The 25,221-nt window shown below is 39.8% G+C and overlaps 1 protein-coding gene across 3 annotated transcripts in view; it reads left to right on the top strand.

The window, feature by feature from the left end:
* Positions 1 to 25,221, top strand: part of LOC135801676 (complexin) — a 72,570-nt gene that overhangs the window by 23,869 nt on the left and 23,480 nt on the right. For all 3 annotated transcript variants that reach the window (XM_065315171.1, XM_065315172.1, XM_065315173.1), the window contains one exon: positions 2,167 to 2,249. In XM_065315171.1, the coding sequence (XP_065171243.1) occupies positions 2,195 to 2,249 (55 nt within the window). In that variant the 5' untranslated portion in view covers positions 2,167 to 2,194. The remainder of the gene's footprint in view (positions 1 to 2,166; positions 2,250 to 25,221) is intronic.

The following is a 25,221-nucleotide window of genomic DNA, read 5'->3' as shown; positions in this document are numbered from 1 at the left end:
CGTCGCCGCTGTCTTCGTCGTTTGGAAAAATATGCGCGCGAAGCATACCTGAATCACATCTCTCGCCACGCGATTACCTCGTGGGAAATTCAAGCGAGCAGAGTTTCACATTCCCAACATATTTAATATTAATATCATTTTAAATATTATTTGCGTAAATTTAAAAATTTTAGTTTTAATTACTTGACCTAACCTATAAATCGAGTCTGTTGTTCATTATGGCGCTTTGCGCCCGCCGAAAATTTATAACTCATTAGTGACCCGTGTTGCAACTTTTGGCTGCCAGCCAAATAGATTATTAAAGCGGGGAAGCCAACTCCACCCATTCGATTATTATCATTCCAAGTTTTCGAGTTTATGAATTATTTCATTATTATAATTTCTAATTTTGCGCAAAATTTCAATTTATTCACAAACTTGCGCCACCTAAATCCAGCATATGCAAATTATTTAATTTTGTCAGTATGACGAAAAATGCTTAATAAACAAATAAACATTTTAATTGTTTAATTGATATAATGAATACGACTGAAAATAATTAGTATATTCAGCATATTCACGTAAATCTGGCTGCTGTGTGCAAAGTGCGGAGTGAATTGTGTAAATATTTTGTTATAATTTCCGTGGATTGTGTGGATTTTACGATTGTTCTCTCTGCGCGCACTGCTTTGGTTGCACTCGACCACTTCAACCGATTCTACCTATTATTGGCAGTGCTGCGTTGCCCGGCGCGTTCACCATCGCCGCATCACGATTAATTCTGAACAAATAACAAATAAGCTCCAACTCGAGTTAAGTTAACAGTTCACAATGCACCATCGACGACCGCACAATGAAACGTGAAGGGTTCAAAGTTCCATCAATCGATTAAAGATTTTATTTAAAATTATTATTTGTGGTTGGAAATTTGCGTTTGCGAATGTTACTACGTTTACTAAATCTATTGTTTCGAATTGTTGAATATTGTTTTGACAGTTGCATTAGTTTAGAATACACTAAGTTCACAAATGTCAAAGTTTGATATCAACTATCTACCTTCCCAGATATGCTGTGATTATGGATCGAAATCAGAGCTGGCGTTTTTTATTTTGCATTTTTTTTCTCTTCGTTGCTCATGATTCTTGAGACACTCTTCACTTCCACATCCGCAGCACTAGTATTTCCCCATTTGCACGCCGAGGGGAAAAACGAGAGGCAGAGTAAAAGGCTCTTTGCGGGCACGAGCATGAGCATGCATTAAGAAATGAACGCGGCCAATTGTGCAGGCATTAAGGGCGAAGGAGCGGATGGTGCGGAGAGATGGAACACAGACCACTATGCCGTTGTAGATGGCGCTGTCAAACGAGCGACGACATTTGCAGGAGACGCGTCGGGCCAATAAAGTAATTTCTATATTAAATTGCGCGGAATGACGACGTCACGACCACCACATCGAAATTGTGCACTTATTTCAGAATCAGAAATGGGACATTAACAATGAGTTCGAGAAAAAGAAAGCCAAGTTGAAATTTATTTCTGCTACGAACCAATATGGCGACGCAGAATAAAGTAAAGCATGCAATAACTGACGTTGGACGAGTATTAAACTGTAGAATTGAATAAAATAGAACGTTAGATGCCGGAGAATGCTCGGCGAAGAAACTCATATCCATCCCCCGTTGCGCGCCCACGCACTCTCATGAGCGCTGCCAGCGCGCTCTAGAAACGGAATAGATATACAACAATTTGGCGCCATATTGGGCTGGAAAGTAATGGGCGCCTGTCAGGCGGGCGCCATGTGACGTTGCGGATACTGGATGAATTTGCACGCACACGACTGAAACGCGCCTTGCATGCATCCACATCAACACATCCGAGTGCTGTGTTTTACCAACAAACGCATAAACACGTATTCCGCCTTTCTTTCCTCCCTCGGCGAGCAAACACGATAAACACGACAAATAGTAAAGCGCCACGCGTATTCTCCTCGTCGGTGTGAGGGAAATACATCTATTTTCACTAAATCCGACGCGATAAGACTAGCATGATATTATTCCTTCAAACGGACGCTTCGTCCTCATTCCGAACGACGTGCTGACTTTAATTCGAACCAGTTTAATGCTAATAAATCAAGTTAAAGTCGATTTTTTGGTGGGAAAAAAATTTAGAGGTTATTTTTTGTTTCAGATTTAGAAGTACATAAAACTACTACAAGATGGCAGCATTCGTGGCGAAGCAGATGGTCGGAAACAAGCTGAGCGCTGTTAAAGGTAAGCACTTCACTATATTTCCTATTCCACCATTGGTATTGTTGAGTCACATGACTGGTATTATTGTGCTCTATTGATCTCTCATTTGGAATTAATTTGATTATGACGACAATGCGTCATCCCCAATAATAACCTATAAATTTCATGCATAATGCATAATTCGACATCGTCGTCGGTACATTTCCCTTTCCGGGCAAAAGAACGCGCATTTACATATCCTGGTGCTGCGTTAGGCTAGCACCTTGAGTGTCTTGAATTTCCCGAATGCCGGCAGGGCGTTTAATTTCGAAATTCCTTCGACTTGCAGCGTCGTCTTGTACGCCTACTTCTCATAGTAAATTAAAGCCTCATTTTCGCCACGCGCGGAAATGAAATTTATTCCAATTACGAACTCCATTTTAAAGTCTCCATCGGCGCCGCCAAAGGGGTGTGTGGCCATTTTGCTTTTGCATTTTAATTTTTTTTTAGTTTGCATTTAATTTCAAAGGCGCCGGCACAAAAGGAAGCAAGAAACAAAAAATTAAAAGCAAAGTGCTTGCGCTGTGCAAAGCAGCGAGCCGAGAATGAAGCGGAAATGAGTTGCTAAATATATGCGAGTGGGTTTTTTCTCTCTCTCTTTACTTTTTTTTGTGTCGCCGAACTTTTAGGTACGGTAACACAATTTAACTGTTTGATGATGACCTTTTATGCTTGTTATATTTTAAGTTATTCTTTGTAGAAAGTGTTGCTAATAGGTTCATTTTAAGGTATAAGATGATTTTTGTTCTTTGAACATTTTAAATTGGCATATGTTGAAGCGTGGTTGAAGTGAGGGTGTAGGCTACAAAAGTAATGACGCTAGTTAAACTCGAGCGTCACCTCCATTTGAAGGGTCCACGCACGAAAGTTACAAATTCAGCACGTTTTTTTTTATTCATTGCCATGAGTCTTGTTAAGCACCCCCTTGATGGCGAACTGTGCCTGATCCTTTGCGTTAAGAAGGCCCTGCAAGGACACAACTCTTCTGACCTAACTCAACTAAATGCCACTGCCACATTCCGGCTCACAATTCAAATATTACATAGTTGGGTACACATACCAAAAAGTGTTAACCATATTCTAAAACTATTAAAAGTAAAACACATTTATTAGTTTTAATTTATCAGATTGAGTTTTGCTTAAATGGGTTTTGGGCTACTTTGAAGTTAGGTCATGAGTGCATGAGTCGGAATTTGTTTGAATGTGCTGTGGAAAGTGTTATAGCCGACCCTATAGTGTGTGGGTCGGGGCAATGTAAATTCCCTGATTTATGTGGTGGTTTTAATGCGCCAGAAAGCTTTCGGGCTGCACACGTACGGCTTTACTTCCCTTTGTCACTGTTCCCAGCCATTCCTATTATTTCACACACTTGAGGGAGGACCTCGCAAGCTTGAAATGTGGGGTTATGTGTCGGACGTCTAATGTGTACGATTGTACGTGACATGCAAAAATTTAAGTTAAAAAATTGCAATGCATTCCATTTTCCTAACGATCTACACTTGAGAAATTTACATTGACAAAAATCGGTTTTTGGTTTTTATGTGAGAATATAACTGATTTTTACTCCTTTAAAGTTTTATTTTAGATTTTATAAGTAGCCTATGTTTTCTTCTATACTCTAATCTATTTTAATATAAAAAAATATTAAAATTGGTCCATTGGTTTAGGCGTGAAAGTGTAACAAACATTCTACTTCATAAAATGTTCTACTTTTTGATTTTTTCAGTGACTGATTTTATACATATCTATATGCTGTTTTTGCACGAAATGTTCCCGGTTTATGTCTTGGATATTAGGTTAGAAGCACAACGTGTTACATCTCTCATCATAAATCCCAGATAGATGTAGATTATCACCATCATGATGCGATCAGACGACGCCGAGGCGCGAATGCAAATCGAGTTTATCCACTCGCTGTACATTTTCACGACGTGTGATATATTAGCTCCCCTAAAACTCGTGCACGCTCGGAATCTTTTCGTTTCCAATTTTCATGTGTGTGTCTCCGTGGAGATAAACAATTTAAGAAAGGCTAATAAAATCGAACGTCGCGTTTAATGCCGTCGCAATGTATATATACCTACGCAGAAGCCTCTCTCCGATGTATCGGGGTGTCATATTACTAAATCAAATGATTTTCACCCGAGTCCTAAGTCTTCGCCGTCGTGTCGTCTGTATCGCTGGCAGTCGCATGGAAGCGGCACTCGGGCAAATTGTATTTGCCTTTCTTATTGAGGCGGCGGCCATCGAATGGAAAAAGGCACCGACTCGGAAAATCTCAGCCCGGCTCGTCCTAGGCCATTTGTTTTTATTTATCTTAAAATGCCTCTCTGCCCGCCCCCTTTGCACACAGAACACACACTACACAGCATTCGATATCAGTACTCGGCGCTGCGTGCAGTAGAAGTGAGGTTAACGAAATGAAACGAAACGTAACGAAACGAAATGGTGGAATAGCCGTGTACTTTATTGCCGTGAGCAAGATAAATAAAATCAAAAAGTTAGATTTACCACTACTGACTGTATATTATATTGCTGTGAATATTAAATTTACTAAGGTCAGTGAGTACATACGGGCGGCTGTATTTTTTTTATGTTAAAGTTTACGGATGTGTTAAAAATGTTATGATGATTAACTCGGGGTTTTTTCGTCCAACAAGGAAACGCGCTCCAAACGTCAGGCATTTAGATTTATGCTTTTTTGAGGTTAGGTTTGTGCGCTACCCAATTTTTCGCGCGCCATTAGCATTTACGGGCCGGCTCGCACATTCCGACGTTGAGTAAAGTCAAGTTTGCGTTGCGGCCGGTTTGTTTTCCTATCGGCGCGCTGGCAGCGACGTTAATGTTAATGAAGGAAATTATTTTTCGGAAATGCTTCGTTTCACCAGTGCGCGTGTTGTTGCTCTGGCTGCTGGCGGGTGGCGCGGTTGGCATGCTTTCATTTTAATGTCGTTCCGTTTCGTTGGCGCTTGTGTTTGCCGACGTTTAGGCGTTTCGCGTTCTGCGTTTCGAATTTGCATTCGAATGAAAGAGCGAGGGCGGTTGATTCGCGTCGTCGTGGAAGGTGCGTTTCACAAAGGCGAAAATATTTACGTTTAATATTTGTGCGTCGCTCGGCATAACAGGTAATGAGAATATCCTTTAATCAGCGTGTATTAATGGTAATTTTCAGCGTCTATTTGCATATCTTCTACCGGCGCTGTGTTTTGCAACGCTGAGGGTGTGATTATGGCGTATTAGCGGTGTTTGCTTTGTTGGTTTGAGGCTGAAAAAATTGTTTGCGCTGAATGTTTTGTTGTACCTACCTACAATTCAACAAAGATAGAAATACTTTAGCGTCTCGATACTTGTTACGCGCAGCTAATGAAACACTTCCGGATTTAATTAGCTTGGCGACGAGGGCGCAATTAGTTGCGTTCTTGAATCCGTGAATGCTCTAATTCGGCCGTGAACAAATCGACAGTTTTAAATTGATTAGCGCTGATAACTTTCTTCAGCATCACCCTCAACGCACATGGCGATTATATTCGCTCCGGTTTCGAATTAGCAGCGCTCGTTTCGGGTGTAACTTTCGGCAACTTTCAAGCGGGCTACAAGTTTACAAGTTTTGCGCAACCTTTCCGAAGCGCGCAAAACATTAGCGTGTGCAGTCGCAAGTGAATTATTCATAAAGTTCGCTGGCGAAACGCAATTAAATCGCGCATCGCTCGCATCTTACTTTTATTTTCTTCCAAGTTGATATAAGGTTGTAACTTGTACCTTGTAGAAGTTTAAAGTTTGAATGTGATAAATATTAACAATGGACAATTAGCAAGCATGACGTTGTTGTTCATTTACTTATCTATAATATAAAAATGAATTGCAAAATCTGTTGGTAATCGCATAACTCAACAACGGTTAGGTCAATTAGACCAATTCTTTTTTTTAAATGTTCCTTAAAGTCCAATGATGGTTTTTACGGCGAGAAAATTTTGAATAATTGACAGGAAAACCCTAAAGACAGTCCCTTTCTACAGGATAAAAGTTGGCATTGAGATTCAATTATAGTTATAGTTAAATAGTTGAATCCGAGATGGCGCGCTGAAGTGCATTATTAACAATTCTTTATATAATTAATTTCTTTAAAATAAAATGGCGAATCTTATTGCTAGAATTGACGCATACTATGTCTAGAACAAGAGAGTAAAAACGTATTACATTTTTATTAATCAGTACCGGGACGAAGTCGCCGGCAAAAGCTAGTTTTTAATATAAAATAATAAATAATTGAAAATTTAGATTAGAAACGAAAATTGAAAAGTTGCAACACAAAGTTAAGTTAAAGTGAAGGATGGTGTGGAGAAGAAAATGAGGTGAAAATGCATTGCCAATAAGTTTGATGCAGTGCTAAGTGAATTATCCTTGCTGCGCAAAGTGGCAGACTGAAGTAACAAGTCTACACCACACAGGATGATCGAAAATAAATAAAAATTGCAAAATACAAATTAAATTTATTTATTTTTTTAACGGTACAAAACAAATCAAACTTTACAACACAATTCTCCAACTCTAAACTCACTCATTGTTCGATTCTGTAATGGATGTGCCGAGAAGTGTGCATCTCGAAAGTGTAATTGGATAAAATCGCGCCGGAGAAATTTAATACAATAAACTAGTGTTCGGATAACAGGTCCCTGATAATTGCGAACGGAGCTCGGCGGCGGCGCTCGCATGGGGGCGGCGGCGGTGATGATAGGAGACGGGAAGGAAGCGCGCGACTCTATATCGCCGCGGTAACTTCGTTACGCGTAGATTACTAGTTGGATAGAGGGCTGATTGCCTCTTTGATTACTGCCTACTCTTAATCACATCTTTATAGCGGGATGCACTCACAAATAGGCGGGCGTGGGGCGGCTGGCGCACAAATCCACTTTGGACGCGATGACACACACGCCTTGTTACGCTTGGTATAAATTCAATCAATATGTTCTAGCAGCGCATGCATCACAGAGTTTAAACTTTGTTATCTAGAGGTTAAACTATTTATTTTTATGCGCATATAACACCATGGCAAGTTTATGCATAAATTCCGTGAGTATAAATTTAGCGCTGATTAATTTATATTTTACGGGTTATGGGGTATAAATGTCGACCCTAATAAGGCAGCAGTTTAGAGATAGCAGGATATCCTAAAGTCTTAACAAATACAACGACTCCCATGAGTGCTCTAATTTCTAACTCTCAGGAATTATATATTGTACTAGTTTTTGCCCGCCATTTCGTCCCGGTAGTGTTTAATAAAAATATAATTCTTTTTAACTCTCTTGTTCCAGACATAGTATGTGTCAATTCTATCAATAAGATTCGCAATTTTATTTTACAGAAATTAATTATATAAAGAATTGCTAATAATGCACTTCAGCGCGCCATTTCGGATTTAACTATTTAATTATAACTATGATTGAATCTCAACACCAACTTTTATCTTATAGAAAAGGGCTGTCTTTAGGGTTTTCCCGGCCATTATTCGAATTTTTCTTGCCGTAAAAACCATCTTTGGTCTTTAACGAACATTTTCAAAAAAGAATTGTCCAAATTGGTCGAGGCGTTGTTGAGTTAAATGCTTACCAACAGATTTTGCGATGCATTTTCATATTATAGATTTATTTAAACACCAAAAATTTACGATAGATGGCGTTACATGCGAAATCTAACCCTAACCCATCACATAATCCTAAAAAGTAAAAGCATTATTTGTTTTTTTTTTGTGGAATTGTCACCCGCTCGTTTTGTTAAGCACAAAAATTTAAAAGAAGGAAAAAAGTTCGATCAAGAAACTTGCGTTCTAAGGGTGCTGACGCTTCTTCCATCCCCGACTTGTTTGTATATACACGAGTTCGAATTGGGTTTTGCATTGAGACGCCTATTGGATTGATGTCCTTTTTATATCCGCGGCAGCGCGGTACAATCGGCGGCGACGCCGGACGAAATGGGATCCGGAACGTGATACTTTTACATTTAGTCCTATCAATGCAAACTCGGGATTTTTACAAGCGGCACGAAACGCCCGACTCATCTCGCAGGCGCGCGAATTTATTTGGTTAACAATAAAACTTTCAATACACCATGTCACATCGCGTGCGCGATAGAAAATCTTTGCGAAATCTGTGCGGCGTTTAATATAATCGTTATTCAAGTCGATCGAATTATGTTCGTAAATCCCAATAATCCAAGCATATTAAACTAGTTCGCCACATAGCAAAGCATTAACCTAGTAGTACAGATTGATGTTGCCGGATTATTGATGCTTGTGACCCTCGCAGCGCTCATATCAATAGATATTATGTAAACGATAACGGTGCTAATGCCAATACACCTACCATACCCCCCATACACCTATCATCCCGCTGACGGCGCTAATATATTTCGCCGGAGAAAATCCAGAAAATTCCACTTTAGATAACAACCTGGGAAGTTTCACGCTCAGGGATAACTGTTACGTTGGCACCGACTAGTTTCGCTTACACTAACAATTTCTTTCTTTAACATTTCCGCCACGTTCTCTGCTCTTCTCTTCGGGATTCTTGTGTAGTATCGCGATGTCGCCAACGATTCGAATATCGAACATCACGATTTGTCGAGCGTGCACTTTTATTATTATCACGATTATACCTTGTTGCATTTCTGATTTTATTCATGGACATTTTTGAATTCTTGCGACAAGTTTTCTCAACTCGCACGATTCGCCGATTTTGCCAATAAGCGACGAGTACTGAGCGAAAACTTCAACGTCCGGTCTTGGGCGGCGGTGGTGGATTTGAAGCACGGATTCAATTTTCGTATTGTGGGCGGACCGGCGCGCGCGGCATGGCATTATGTGCGATTATTATTATTAAGATGCACCGAAGTGGAATTGCAACGCGATTTGAGGGCGCTCGTAATTCATTTGGATGCATTAACTCCCAGCGCAATAACGCCACGGAGGAGCCGCGCTTTAGCGAAGACTTAAATGGCATCAGCGTTGAAATGAAATGTATACAATGTGGCCGTGGATATCCCAACTTGAATTGTAAATGGGAATTCGTGACGCTTTCACGACAAAACCACTGAACCAATGTTGATCATGGTATAGAGATAACTTGGACCTAGGAAAATAATATAGACTACTTTTTGTCGTAAAAATTTAACTTGAAAGGTGAAAAAATAGGGATGTAAGTTGGTATGGACATTCAATCATAGTTATGGTTATATTTTTTGAATCCAGATGGCGTTATAGTGCAATATAAATATTTCTTATTTCTTTAAAGTAAAATAATAAAAAGAATAAAAAGAGTTTTATTCTCTAGAAACATGTGGTAAATTGTAGTGTTATAAATCTTTGCAACAAATCTTTGTGCTTCTAATGCAGTCACAATGTACTCCCCGATTGTATATTATTTATTACTCTGCTATTATTTCAATTTTGTGTGAATCTTGTCCCTTGCGACTCTTTAACTTAATGCCTCACTGTAAACTAACATTGAATTTACTTGTTTCAGGTGAGTTTCTGTCATAAGTCTGATCTGAAGGTACGATATTTCTTTTTATATTGTTTCGTGTTCACATTGGCATGATAACGACGCAGCCGCATGCGTGCTGCTCCTTAATATCTCCGCTAAGGCTCTCCCAAATGAACGCGGCAATAATCTCGATGCAGAATTCAATTGTCCGCATACCGCATGCCAGCCCGTCTCGCATTCCGGCGGGGCAGGAAGCGCGTCCTCCGCAAAGCACGCCATTGTCGGTCGTGTGAATTAAAGGGAAAAAATGCGGCCAAGAATTTCGTTCGCTGGCTTCTGCTTGCGGTGTGCGAATGAAAACGGGGCAGATAACGATTTCCTTCGTCTCGACCACACCACCCTCGCACACCCACGTTCGAGGAGCAGAAGGCTTTCATGTTTATGTATATATTCTTCGGTTCGACCATCTCTTCATTTTAACACCACAAGCAGAGGAAGTGGGCGTTGGTGGGGGGAGAAAGTAGGAAGCGGTGGAAAAACGGAAAAGGCCGCACACGCCGTGTTGGACATTAGCATCGAATCGAAAATTGACTTTCGGAGGATTTCGCTTGGAATCGTGAAATGGTTCATTTTCTCTAATGGATTATCACGTGTTGGGATGTTGCATTATTTATGATATAGAATTCTAGGAGGTTTCTTCAAATCAGCTTCTTTCTGGTAGATATTTTTATTGCACTAAACTCATGATATACTCTATTTTCTCACCCCAAAATTTTAAATTAGACAATGATTGATGATGGGTGATGATGACTCTTGTGATGACTTTTGTCTCTCTTCCAACTTGAAGTAGATTCAATAATTGAATGCAAATATTCTTGAATGCTTTTCATTGCTGGCTGGTTGACGATAAATATATATATATATTCATAATACGTTTCGTTGGCATTTCGGTAAACGCGCAATGGGCATACAAAGCGAATTGAATTGTTTGGGCTGAAAGTGGAACAAGCACACGCGCACACAAGGATTCGAGGAGGATCGCTCGAGTATCCGATGCGCGCGCGAAGGCGGTAATAGAATATGCGGCGCGGTCTCTTAATATGCCCGCCGACGTGACTCATCTTTGGCGGCATTCCATTCAAATATCTCGGCGATATTTCGTATTTTCCATTACGCGCCCACAGCGTCCGTGCGCCTGTCGTCGCCAATAATGAACCTATCTGCGAGACAAACGTACAATGGGGGCGCGTATGGCGATTGCCGTACAAGACAACCGACAACCACTTGAACAAACCTCAGAATGAAATATAAACAATATATATTGATTAGGAATTTTATTTTTTACTTCCACCTATAAAGCGCTAGTTTTTCCACGGTTTTTAGACACGAAAAGTAGTACTTTATAAACGGACGGCCAAGCCGTACATAATATTCATTATGCACTTGCATTATGCACGGGACGGAGCAAGCGCCTGCGCATTTGCCTGCGAAACAGCACAAGGCGGTATGAAATGCCATGCAACGTCAGTCAAACACGTCAAAGCAGGCGCTGCTGCTGCTCGTATCGGAGGGGCACGATATGAACCGAAGCATCATATGGGCATGCACGCGGCATGGCATTTATAACCTTACAGTTTGTATAAGTGTGCGAGCAAATTTCGATGATTTGAAATACGAAAGTTGAAATACAAAAACCGCAACGTGGATCTATTGTGGAAGTAGAAAAAAGTAGCGTTGGCACCTCGTGGCTAAACGTTGTTAAACACTCGATCGACCGCTCGCTTCGTTCGGTCTCAATCAATCTCGTGTGTAATGCCCTCGTTTATCCACTTGTTACTTAATATACTATTTTGGTATATTATTGACCAATTCACTTTAATGATTGTCGTTTTTGCAACTTCTATATTCAATATTAATACAAAGTGTTATTCACACGTGTGTTTACGCTGTATGGTAGCCGCGCATATAATAAATTGCCGCACGCGGCGAGGAAAATTGCCGCCGGCTGGTTCGCGCTCATCCGCAATTTTTATCACATCTCGCAGGCGATTTTCCTCCGAGCATAAATCGCATTTTCGTAATGTAATAACCGAGGCGATACACACACTCGCTAGGTATTTTCGATGACGACCCTCGAGCGCGCCAAGGGTTAGCCGCCGGCGGTGGCGGCAGCGTATGTTTACTGTCTATCAGCAAAATGCAGCGCCCATGCGAGCACATTTGCTTCGGTGGACGTTAAGCGCGCTAGCGTCTCTGTCCACTCGAGCGCGCGCGTTTGCTCATCAATGTGGAAAACTGGGTCGTGGAATTTATGTAAGGGGTGGCTACCACTATGTAGCGTTTTTTCACTAACAACAAAGTGTTAGGCACTTTATGGAATAGAAAAATATTGAGCTTATTTTTTTCTATAATAAATACGTAACTTAAAGTTTTGGGTATAGTTGAAAATTAACGTGCAACGTTTAGACTGATAAAGAAAATGTATTGGCGAGTACCTTATCGCTGTGCAACAGCTTTTGCCACCCCTTTATTCCCCATGAGGGGACAAATCAATCGACCGTCACAAAGTGGTCATCAAGGACACATCCATACATCCAATAAATCGCTTTAAAAATATCCCACAATTCATGAAGCGTATAAATAGCGCTAGTATATGCAACCACTCGTACACATAACCTTTGCTCTGCGAGCGCACGCACCTAACCTCTCACCTAGAGTAGGTATTAGATTGCGGTTTAGAGCTAGCGTGTGTTAAACCATCAAACATTGGCGCGCACCTCGACGCAGTGCTGATAGTTGAGCCCGGATAAGACCCTACGAATTGACAATTAATTCGCACTTTGTGCGCGCTCGCACCGCGTCGTTAATAACGATAAGGTAGATGCAATCCTTGTCGAGGCGAAATTAATAACGACGGGACACCGTTAATCGCACCTCAACATTAATTACGCAACCCATCAACTCTCGCGTACTAACAATGTACTAGTTTAGCACATTATGCCGAAAAGTGAGGTTAATAATGTAATGTCGCCGAATTTAATGCGCGTGTGTGTTTATATTATGTGGAGGGTAATTTCGCATGTTGGAATGTGGGCGAGTTAATTTAGTTGTATGGAGTTTACAATTGATTTTATTTTTCAATTTCAATTTAAATGTGAATCAGTTGTGCAAATTCCCAGGCGAAATAAAAATTCAGTTTGCGGCTGGCAAGGAAATTGAAACGATTTGCAATGTTCGGGGAAAGATGGCTGCCAATAAACGTTGTTCTCGTTCGCATGACTTGTTTGACCTTCAAACGACCGGGAATAAAACTATGTAAAAATGTGTAATTTTTTTTTTCTATTATTTGCTATTTAGGCTACAGAAATTGATTTTTTGATTTTTGTCGAAAATATTCCAACTATTTTTTATAATGTCCTAATGGAAATTGCAAAAATCGCACGCTTCGCTTATTGCCGATGGAGAAAAAAAAGTTTCGACAATGTTTGCTGGTCGGCGGTTTTTTTGCTGCCTCTGGCACGCGCGCGCGCGGCGAAAAATGTGAGTTATGTAAATAATTTTCGTACGGATTTTCGCAGCGTTACGAGTGCATTCACACAATAGCATACTTCACATGTCGAACAGATGCGGTACACATACAGAATTTTCGCCGAAATTAAAACTTTGTCCGGTAAAATTTAACCTCAACTTGACATGGCAACAAAAAAAAATCACAATATTAACGTCCAAAAAACACTCTTTGAAAATAAACTCTTTTTAATGTTGCACAGTAGTAAAAAAATACGATCTGCTATCGGCAGAGATAAAATTTGACAACATTTCAAACATTTTACGCGCTCAAACCTTCTTCAGCAAACAGCAAGCAGATTTGATAATACGCGCCGCATGTTTTTGGGGTAATTGTGCGTCATTCGTTTATTTATCGTATCGACGCGCTTTGGGGTGTCGGGCGTTCGGACAATGCGTGATTATTCCGGTTCTTGTTTTCATTTTCACAATCCCGTGTGTGTGTTATTATTGCAGCGCGTTGACGTCGGCGCATATTTTCCGTACGACATGAATATCCATATCCATTTCTGCGAGCCATGTGCGTCGTCATGGGGGCGACGTCAAGAGTGGCAAACAATCGTGTCGCATGTTATTCAAATCGCATGCAAATCGAGCTTTTCCTTCACCCGACACGCACGAGCAAACTACGAAATGCACGAAACACGTTGTTAAACAACTAAAATTTTCTTTTTTGTTTGTAAAAAGTTTGTTTTTGTTTTAAACGAGAAAAAATAAGTACTAGTTAAACGTACGTAGATAGATGTGGGTGTCGTTACAAACATGATACGCATTGGTGTTTTGGGTTTTATTGACGTTTGAAATCAAGATTACACCCGCTGCACATTCGGGGAGTTTGCCCGAGCGGAAAATATCGCCGAAGGACGCGCGGGATTTATCGCATCGCATAAATTAGAAATAACTCATTCGAGAACGGATTACATTCGTTCATTCATTCCGTTTGCATCCCCCTCAGGCAGACCAACCCTCCACCAAGCCGCAACCAGCGGTGTGAAAAGCACAAGAAATATTTCTCGCCTTTCGGCTATTGGTGATGCACACATTAAGCGCAAATCTGCTTATTTATTGCCTCTGCAGTGCAAAACCAGAAACTACACTTAAAGTGCTTTTTCTCGCGCGCGCATTTCGTGTGGCATATCTTAAGTACGATCGTGAAATGCTCTCTCACCTTTTATCTCGGATAACGTATGCTTGCACATGCATGCATGTGCATTGTATGAAAAAGAAAAAATAATACCAACGTCACGATGGAAGCTTGCGTTGAGCTTTAAGGTCATAATAATTCAAATTTACTACGCTTTGGGTTTTATGTTTAATGTTTAGCGTAGTTAGCTCTCCAGAGGTGCGGATTTAATGTCACAACACACACCATTTCAAGATGGCGTGTGTATCGCAGCTGTTCTAAGCTTTCGGGTGCGTAGCGAGTGCGAATTCGCATCTTAATGAAGATAAAATTTGGAGATTCGTGTGACACGTTGCGTAAACGAATGCCTGTGCGTTGAATGTAATGAAATGTGTGCTTCAGGTGGCCTATATGTGCGGTGCGTGGAAGTTTTCGCCGAGTTATGACTGCTTTTCATGAAAGTTTCCGTCGTTGCGCGAAGATTCTATTAAAGCGATATCGTAATACGGCCCACTATAGCGTGAACTATGCTGTACAATGGCGCCCGACGCCACGTGGCGCCCGCTAAGAAGTATTGTAACAGCTTGAAAATGTGCTTATTATAAGTCGGCGTGTAATAATGCTATTAAACGACAAATTTAAAGAAATTTCTGCAAAAATAAAAATTGAGTTCTTGTTATTTTTGGAGAATATTTTGAAAATTGAAAATTATTTCCGGTGAAATAGTTTCATTATCTCGCTGCTTTGGTAGTATTTTGGTTGATTATCGATTATAGATTGTTTTCTTTGCTGCAGCTTTAGGAAAGCGATTAGTCTTGGCAGCAGACACCAGAAAAAGCTCAACGCGTTTGCCAAACTTAATCATAAATTCTCGTATTTCGGAGCGGATCGAATCGCACATAAAAAGCGTGCGTTAAACCACGCCGCGCCGGAATTTCTGTCCCACATATTTCGTTATCCCAGTAACATCCGCTCCTCATCTCTTCGCAGCCTCAGCGAAGGAGAAGGTTCCGAGCGCACGCTGCAAAGCAAGCATATACCCGCCCGTTCGATAAACGTTCTCGGCGCCTTGCGCCTCGGCTGCCTCGCTTGGGTTTTTGGCGGTTTGCCAAAAGTATATATTGAACGAGCCCGCAGGACCAGCACAAGGACATTCAAATCGACCGAAAGAGAAAGCAGCCCCGCGACGACGACGATAACGCCGAAAAGAGCATTTCGTGCCGGAATATTTGCCTTCTCCCAAAACTGGGACGATGCGTGTCCTTCTTCTTCATCGGGTTAACCACTTTCTTTCGCTAAACGGCAGTTGAATATTTTTCGCGTGCGAGCAAAAGTTATTTTTAGGGTGAAAATGCAAGGTATCGATTTTCAGTCCGGACACCACGAGGTCACAAACTTTTACACTCAAACAAAATAAAAGTATTAAAATTGCCACCACAACAAATAATTAAATTCAAAAATTTAAACCAGGCGTCAGGTCTCGGGAGACGCCACTCACACAATGTGGGGTTTTGAGGGCGCGGGCAAACGTGAATTTCAGTTTGAAGTTCGAGTTCGAGTTTGAATTGTCTCTCGTTATTTTCGGATGCCCCGAGGATAATCTGAACGCGCGTACCTCCTACCTGCGAAACTTTTATCTCTTCATCTGCTGCACTTTCGGCGACCCTCACTGCCGCTGTAAAAGCCAGCGCGATGTGGAGGAATCGTCTCTGGCTGGTAGATTTATGCCTCTCGCTTTGAATTTATACCAGCTCACGCAGACGTATTCGTATCATGTAATAACATTTAGAGAAAAGTTGCACGACAAACTTAAACTGAACTAATGGATGTTTAAATGTCTTCGTGGTTCGTGCGGAATTTCATGTATACGGATTTAAACATTTGGATTTAATTAAAATATTATGAGTTCTTTAAGATGCGCTGGATTTTTGCGCTTTAAGTGCATGAAATTTTTCATACTTAAATTCCGAGTTGCTTTTTTGCACTCGAAGTTTTTCCGAATCTTAATCTTCTTTGGCTAGTGGGTCGCTTTTTGCGCCTCCGAATTCGTCTCTCTGCATGGTGAGAAACGTCTGCGACGTGACAACTCGCATCGAATTGGATAACAGCGAATTACACTCAAGTAGTTTTTGATAAATTGTCGTGCGTCTGCCGTTACGCCGGCACGTCCTAATGCGCTGCGAGTTGGAGGAAATTTTATTACGCGACATAAACTTCGAAAAATCCAACGTTTCGACTCTTACCTACGCGCCGTGGATACCTAAAATGGTGATTTACATGATGTGCAATTTATGCTGCCCGTAACACATTAACTTTTCGCAATAATGGCATGCTGGTTGCATATATAAATATCCAGCTGTATATTAAAATCGTCAAACTTATGTTTGCACGCGCGTATGTTGTGCAAACATTTAATCAGTCGCAAACTAAAATGAATAATTCCGCAGAGTGCTATCGGAGAGGATTGTTGTGACCATTGGGCACACACACATACACAAAGCGCAACATCATTGCAGTGCCATCTATGACCGAGCAAACAGTAAATGCAACATTTTGTGTAAATATAATTACGTACGCCTTGCGCAAATATTGTTTGGTGTGGAATGTTCGCGATACGAGCACGCGGACAGGAAGCGCAGAAGGTACACTGTTACATCGACAAATGATAATGTAGATAATGCATTAAGTTAACCTATTTTAAAGTCAATATGCAACCAACATTACGATGGCATTTTTTGTTTGCTATTGACGATGGTGATTTTTTTGTGGTTAATTTTGGCGTTAAAACGCATTGTGTGTTGCTAACTTTTCCGACAGGAAGTGATGTTGCGTTTTAGCCGGTCGAAAACGAAGTTGGCGCCCAGACAATGATTACACTTTATAACCGCCGTTACCGCCTAAACCTAAGGGTCTAAAAAGCTTAATAATACTCTTAAGCTTGCCGCTAAAAGCATTCGCCGAGACAGAGAGCTCTGTGTGTTATGTGCGCGCGTGGTGTTTGCATTTGCGATTGGAAAGTGTCGAAAATACGTCGGCAACGACGACTAAACACAATTCCAAGTTTGCGCAGTGTTTGAAAATTTCTCACAATATAACTACGATCTTTTAAGCTGCAAGCAGGTTGGAAGGTTTTTAATGTTGAGCTTTCATGTGCGTTATTCCTTATTCACAAAGCCATAAACATGAAAACGGCAACACAAAAAAAATCGAAGCATAATGAGAACTTGCGATAAGATAAAACGCACGCGAGCGGGAAACAGCAAGAAAACCTCATGAAACGACCGTACGGGCGGATAATCTGAGGTAAAGCCATACATATAACATTGCACATGCCACGCAGAGCACATCGAACATCGACAAAACTCGAAGTATAAAGAATAAAGTAAAAAAGTAAATAAAAGTCCACACACCTGGAAGCCAAGCAACGTCAGACGCAAAACAACTAGATTCGCAGGAATGATCTAAAGTATCTACTCGCTGTTAGACACAGCCAGACACCGTGCGGTGAAATAGTCTTATTTATTTCGCGTGCTGAAAATGTGAAAATGCTGGCGATGCACAGCGAAAACGGCTCCCGGGAAGAAATATGGCGGCGAGAGTTTTCTCTTTTCTTGTGTCTTTATACGTGTGTGTGTGTATCTTGTGCACAACAAAGGAGTTCCACATAGTTTTATTTTAGTTCTTCCCACTTTGGCAGTTATGCGGGACGCACTCCACGGGAAACGGACTAATACGTCAAGGGAAATTGCGATGACACCCTTACGGTTGTGATATTTTCTTACCTGGAAAAAACCAACTAAACAACACAAAAGAAGATACAAAACTATCTCTACTGTTACCTACAGAAAGGATTCAAATTGTATGCGCAGCTTTCGCCTTTGAGGCGGAAATGTAACGCATCGTTAAATCTGCAAACCGATAACTACGTTTAGAACAGCTTTTGAGTAATAAATCAAAAAGGACACATTACGCCGTCATCACACGAACAATTACCATGTTAGAGGGTGCGTCTTCATAGATTATACCAGCGTTATCATCATGGTGGTATGGACAATGGTTATCTTCATAAAGTACACCAACTGCATAGGGGTCTACATTCCGCTCTCTGGTCCAGATCTGATTAAATTAAGATTGCCGTCTTGAGAATGGTCAAATTTTGCAATTTCTCGTGCGCAAAATTAATTGAGACTCTTGAGGTTTGCGTTTGAAGCATGCTGTGCGCACAATTGATTCCGCATGCTGTTTATCTGGCCCAGTGAACACGGGGGTGGATGTGGGGGCGTACAACGTTGTCCAGTCATCCTGCGTGCATTCATCGGCCGTCAGCTTGACTATCATCATTTATCACATTGTTTCGACTGGAACATTCTGTGCGCTAGATTCGAGATTCGGACGGTTTTGTGCGCGCCTGCGATATACATACATTCATGTACTGCGGCGGGCGACTGTCGCTGTCTTTTCAGTCCTTTCCAGCAGGTTTATCTTTGGCGTTTCATCTTAATTCATCTTGGTTGCGTGGCCGGAGGGCACACGCTCACTTCACTATCATCTCATTTCATATTATAAACTATAAAGAAAAAATACAGGATATGGCAGGAGAATAATGCCGGTAGTTGGTGAAGTTTATAAAGTTGAATTTGCACGTTATAAAATTTATCGTAACTAGATAAATAGTGCAATGGTTAAAATGGGCAACATGAAAATGGAGTATTTAATTGTTTTTTGGTCGAATTAACACGACAAAATTAATTTAAATTAAAACATAACAGAGCGTTCACGATTGGGTCATTTCATGTTTAAATGCATTTACTATTTTCACAATAAAGGTCCTCATATATATAGAACTAATTAGATTTTCACTATGAATAAAATCATTGTCAAAATAACAAATAAACGAATGAAAAATTGTAAAAATAGTATATTAAGTAACAAGTGGCTAAACGAGGGCTTTACAGACATTAAGTCAATCAATCGAGTGTTTAATAACGTTTAGCCACGAGTTGCTTACGTTATTTTTTCTACTTCCACCCTTGTTTCCCGTTGTGGTTTTTGTATTTCAACTTTTCTATTTAAATCATCGAAATTTGCTCGCACACTTATACAAACTGTAAGGTTATAAATGCCGTGCGCGCGCCGGCCTATGTGACACTTCGGTTCATATCGTTCCCCTCCGATACGAGCAGCAGCAGTGCCTACTTTGACGTATTTGACTGACATGGTATTTCATACTGCTTTGTGTTGCTCCGTAGGCAAATGCGCATGCGCTTGCTCCGTCCCGTGCATAATGCAAGTACATAATGAATATTATGTACGGATTGGCCGTGCGTATATAAAGTACCACTTTTGTGTCTAAAAACCGTGTAAAAACTGGCGTTTTATAGGTGGAAGTAGAAAAAACTATGTTTCAATCAAGGCTAGCATTTGACGTAACAATTTGTACATGCATCGATTTGCTTGACAGTTGATTGATAGCTTCGGTAAGTGCAAAATATGGATTATGCCAAGAGGTGGATTGGTTAATATGCGCTATCGATTATGTCATTACGCCGCATGGCAAATTTCACTAATCGCACTGAGCTTGAATTGAATGTCATCGAAACTGTGCCCGGAATGTAGAGTTTGCACTTTCGGTAATGATATTATAAGTGCAGCGCTGTTCTAGCTGGAATGTCGTGTGATTATACTTATCGAAAACTGTGAAAGTACTGATAACAATAATTTAGTATATGAATAAATAATGAAGGTAGATGGCAACAAATGAGAAGTAAGTATTGAGTATCGCTTCGTGAGTCGAGTAACGTTTGCCTTCGGTATTAGAATATTAATGTGTATGAATCGTTAATCAGCTTTGTCGACTTGATATGGAACTGAGTCGAGTCACTCGGTCGATACATACAATCTCACACTATTTTATCATGCATAATATATCTTTCTTACGAGTTTGCAAGTCAACTTTATTCAGTTTGCTAATAACTTTTGTCTATAGTCATGATAATTAATATTATTATTGAATTACTGGGAAACTATTGGCGATAAATTTATTATTCTTTTACAAGATTATTGGTAATTAAATTTTGCATTAATTAGAGTGAAAAGTTTATTGTGTTAAAAGTTATAAACAATTAAAACTGAATTTTGAAAAAAAAGTATATTAAGCGTTTAACCAATCGAGTGTGTTTCAACGTTTAGCTTTTTTTTTCAATTTTTAGTCTATTTCTCACTAACCCCGTGACTAAAGCCCGTGATTAATGTACTTTAGTCATGGCCTGCCTCATCCATGTACCACTTTTTGTGTCTCAAAACCTTGGATAAACTGGCGCTTTAGCAAAATATTTTTTTAATTTAATTTATCTTTAAATTTAGATTAAGAACGATTTCTAAAGGAATTATATTATAAAATATATACATAAATCTTTTGATGATAAATTTCTGAAGAATTCATTAATATAACTTGAATGATTATTGCGTAGTATATTAATAATTTAAATTTTCATAAAGTTTATGAACTGTAAAGTTTTATTTGGTTAGAAAATAATGATGGTAGTTTGATTATTAGTTACATGACTGAATAAATACGATGTTTTGTCTAATCAAATCAATGAATTAGCTTCGATTGCAATTTTTTATTGTCCTCTGAAAATTGGTGCGTGGGCGGCAGTTCATCATGATTCCGCCTATTGGCAATACCCGCGCACGAATTTTATCGCCACACCGATCACGCCGGAAAATTGCGTTTGCAATTGCACACAATCGAAACTGCGTCAAATTGGAATTACAATCAAAAATGCAATTTTGAAAATGCATCAAAATCACGCTAACGAGTCGCGTTTATAAAAATTGCACGCGCTGCATCCGCAAAGCGTTGAATTAATTAATTATGCGCACACAAATATTTTCGGTTGAAGGTTGAATCGGGCACATGCAAATTGCACGAGTATTATTCCTGAAATAAGCCAAGTTCGGGCGAGGTTTGAATGTTTTTGACTCGACCGCACAAAGGCAATTGTATTAACGTTATGGCCTGCATGAATGTCAGCCGTGTGCTGGATGTGTGGGTATGTGTATGGAGTGGTTTCAGAAAAGCGGGCTTAATTTATGTCTCTGACCTGGATTTTCACTCAGCCCGAATCCGACTGGGCTAAATTTCACTCTTGTTCATTAAACAATATTCCACCTGATTTCCTCTGGTCACTATTATTTGAATTTATTAATCAATCAAATGGCCAAAACATTAAATCGTAAAATTTATATTATTATTACGCACTTCATTTCATCCGTGAATCCGGGAATTCTTAAATTTTATTTTCCAACGTTTTAGTGCCGGATTTTTTTTTGTGTTTTCATGAATATTTCTGAAGTGCTCTGAAAGTAATGTCAGCATTTGGCATGCAATTACAATCGCATTATTCTCATTCAAGATACCAGATGCGTTGATTTCGAATAGTGCATGAATATAATTTTTGAAGCGCTTAAAATTATTCCCAAGTTGTTTAAAGTTCGGTGTGCGGAAAGTGGAGGCGCCGGGCGTATTGGATTAAAAGCTCAGGCATGACCCCAACACTTCCGCTTCGCAAATTCACATTCACATTTCGCGAGGCAGCGAGCGTCGACGTCGCATTGCAGTCGCAGTCACAATTCGCTAACTGTTCTCGTTCCGTCGCAGGACGACGAGATTGAGTTGAAAATTGTAGGGACGAAAAGTTTAGATTACACCCACCATCAGCAGCGCTACATTTAACTCAATCAATTTTAAACAGTAATGTTTTACTGCATTACGACAAGTCTATTAAACAATTCACTAGATTTCTTCAAGGTAGAAATTTCTATTTGTGGATATTTTTTGTATGATTTATATTCCGTTTGGCGAATGAATGCTTGCTTATTTCTTACATTCCGTTTAATATCATCGAGGATAAGAAAAGGGGGAAAAAAGTTGTCTACCCGAAAAATACTCGATGCAGTCGAGCACGATTCTCATCATAAGCGAGTAGTGCATTTTTTATCCTTGTACACGCCAGGATATAACCCGGTATTACCACTTTCGCAGTCATAAATCATGAATCAAACTAACTAGAGCAAACGTACTTTTTACGTACTTAGAATAGAAATTCATAAAGTACACACATAAAAAAATACCCGCAGTATATGAGAATTTTAAACATGATATAAGTACCTGGATTTTTACGATATATGCGTATGGCAGTAAATAAATGAAGACATGTATTTACTAAACAAGTAATGCAGAAAAAAGTAGAGAATTTCTAGGACGCTACGAATTCACATTATTTAGCTCCCTAACATTTCCGGTATTACAGTTATTTGTCCTTTTGTGGGCCGGGTAATGCGAAACAGAATAATAACAATCAATCTTGTAAATAAAGCACGCCATACAATCGAAATCGGCGGGCCGAACGAGTTTGATATTTTGTCCGCTCAACTTGGGAAACATTCTTTGTTTAGTCGCGTATTATTTCCAAGGGTTCATTACATACACAACGTATATTCAACTGAATTTCCTATTCTTTTTGATAATGACCGGAATGAATACTGGGAAATCTTGTTACGAAATCCATTCGCGATCACATCTGCACACTCCTTCAATTACACCCGTATTAGTCGTAATTAAACTCGCCTAATCGAATTTATAATGCCGGTGTGAACAACAAGTATCTTGCGTCATGTAATTTACATGATAATCTACACGTTTGTAAATAAAGTAAAGTTTGTGATTTTGATGTTTTGTGTGTGTTGATAATTTCTCTGACGTTTTGTATGTGTTATATTGTATAAAATTATGAATAACAAATGATCTCATCTTGCGCACATCAAATATTTGCGAATTTACCACGCGCTCGCCCACTCGACACACATTTGTACTCGGTGGTGCTCATCGCCTACCACTATTTACCATCCATCGCTTGGAATATGGGAGTAAAGCAATGGTAATTGGAACACGTAGAACATTAATTATTCTTCTTCGTATACGGCGCGCCGCCGACGTTTGCGCGCGCGTGCACATTTTCCAACAACTTATTTGTGCTCATCGGCTTAAACAGCAGCCAAACACTCGCAATGCTCTCGTGCTCTTTGGCGCCCACGAGAGTGGAGAATCATCATGAATGAGAATGCACAAATTCATCGCGTTTGAATTTTGCAGCATTCTCTGTCGTCGCGCTCGCGTCATAAACGCCGAATGCAAAATTTAAATTTTACATTTCGCAAAATCATTTAATGCGATGAATGTGCGGAAACAATTCGAGCATTAAATGATATTAAATCTTGCGATGAGTTTTCATCTTTTATCTCGTGATTTTCATAGATTTGAAGGCGTTTTGAGTTATGTCGACAATGACGTGACAAGATTAATGTCATGATTAATGAAGTAATTAATTACGTTTACTAGAGGGTTGGATTTCCGCTTATGCAAGGCGTTTAATTAAAAAATCATTTTAAAATTTTTAACCGCACATGTTTAATGTATATTTATAATTGTTTCAGGTAAGAATCACTTGTATTAGAAGAAAACGCCGAAGAAAGTCAAGTGTGGTCAGAGTAAAAAAAGTTAAACATCAAGTTCCGGGTGAGTGAGTGCTTTTATATGTTCAATGTCAACATTTATGGCCTCGCCGCGATTCTCTCTGTGCTTTTCATTGCTCGCGAAAATATTTGTACATTTTATTTGTGCATTATACCGGCGTGCTCTTACCGTGCACACAAAGGATCGAAATCCGATTAGTGCTTTTCTAACTTTTATTATTCCTCGCACGTGAAGTACTCATGAAAGTATTATATTTTTGTTTTCTCTAAGAAGTCAAAATATATGTAAATATTATCTTTATATACCTGCCTGCTTCGTAAACTTTCTTACAAAGAACATATTGTATGCTTTTTTGTCGACACATTTCTATAAAAAACTCACAATGACCTCGAAAGAGAAAAAAATGTTTTACGTAACCATGCGGGCCAAAGACGTGATTTTTTAGATTTATGTTTAGTCATTTTTTTCTTCTGCTGGTTTTTGTGCGCTGGGCGCTTATTTTGTGCGTTCGCACTTTCCACTTGTCCATTTCGCGGTAAAAAAGTTTCCATCTCAACTTGCAGACAGTCGTCTCGCGCATTCCGAAATGTGTTTCCACCCGCCAGCGAGATAGCGCTCTTCTAGCCATTTTCTTTACTTTACAGACCCTGGCCATTCTCGCAAATCCCTTTATTTTATTGTTGCGCGAATTTATCGTGTCCTGTCAAAGATGCGAACGCTTTCTCTTCTTTTACGTCGTGCGTAATTATCGTCACGCTAACGTCGTTAATGGAGGAGGAAAATAAAACGATAATTAAACTTGATTTGAATTAAACATAAAAAACACACACATAACATACCAATAGCTTTGTGAGTTGTTTTCGAAACCTGCAAAACACTTTTTTCATCACAAGACGAGATCATTACGCAAAACACTTCAAAAAATACTCACTCCTAAAGAAGAATGAAAAAAAATTGCAGAAATATGAAAACTGAAAACCGTACACAAGCTGCGCGTGGAAGGTCACGCATTGAATTTCCAGCTGTAGAACGCGCGCAAAATGCGAAAATAAAGCCTTTTGCCTTTCATTTTTCATAAACGCGAAGAAACTCGAGTGTAATGTGCACATTAGGCGCCACGTATGATGCACTTTCATCGTTGACCCACATCTTTTGTTACCTCATAAACAAAAAAGTTTAATAGAAGACTTCTTTGAATCTCGCAAATATTAAGCTCACATTTTCAAGGTATTGTTGATTTGGTTGAAT

Source organism: Atheta coriaria, unplaced genomic scaffold (assembly GCF_025399875.1).
Source record: "Atheta coriaria isolate IRGN ID8LTWV9N9 unplaced genomic scaffold, Caltech_Dcor_3.1 hic_scaffold_12_pilon, whole genome shotgun sequence".
Classification (NCBI taxonomy): domain Eukaryota; kingdom Metazoa; phylum Arthropoda; class Insecta; order Coleoptera; family Staphylinidae; genus Dalotia; species Dalotia coriaria.
This window is presented reverse-complemented; position numbering and strand designations above follow the sequence as displayed.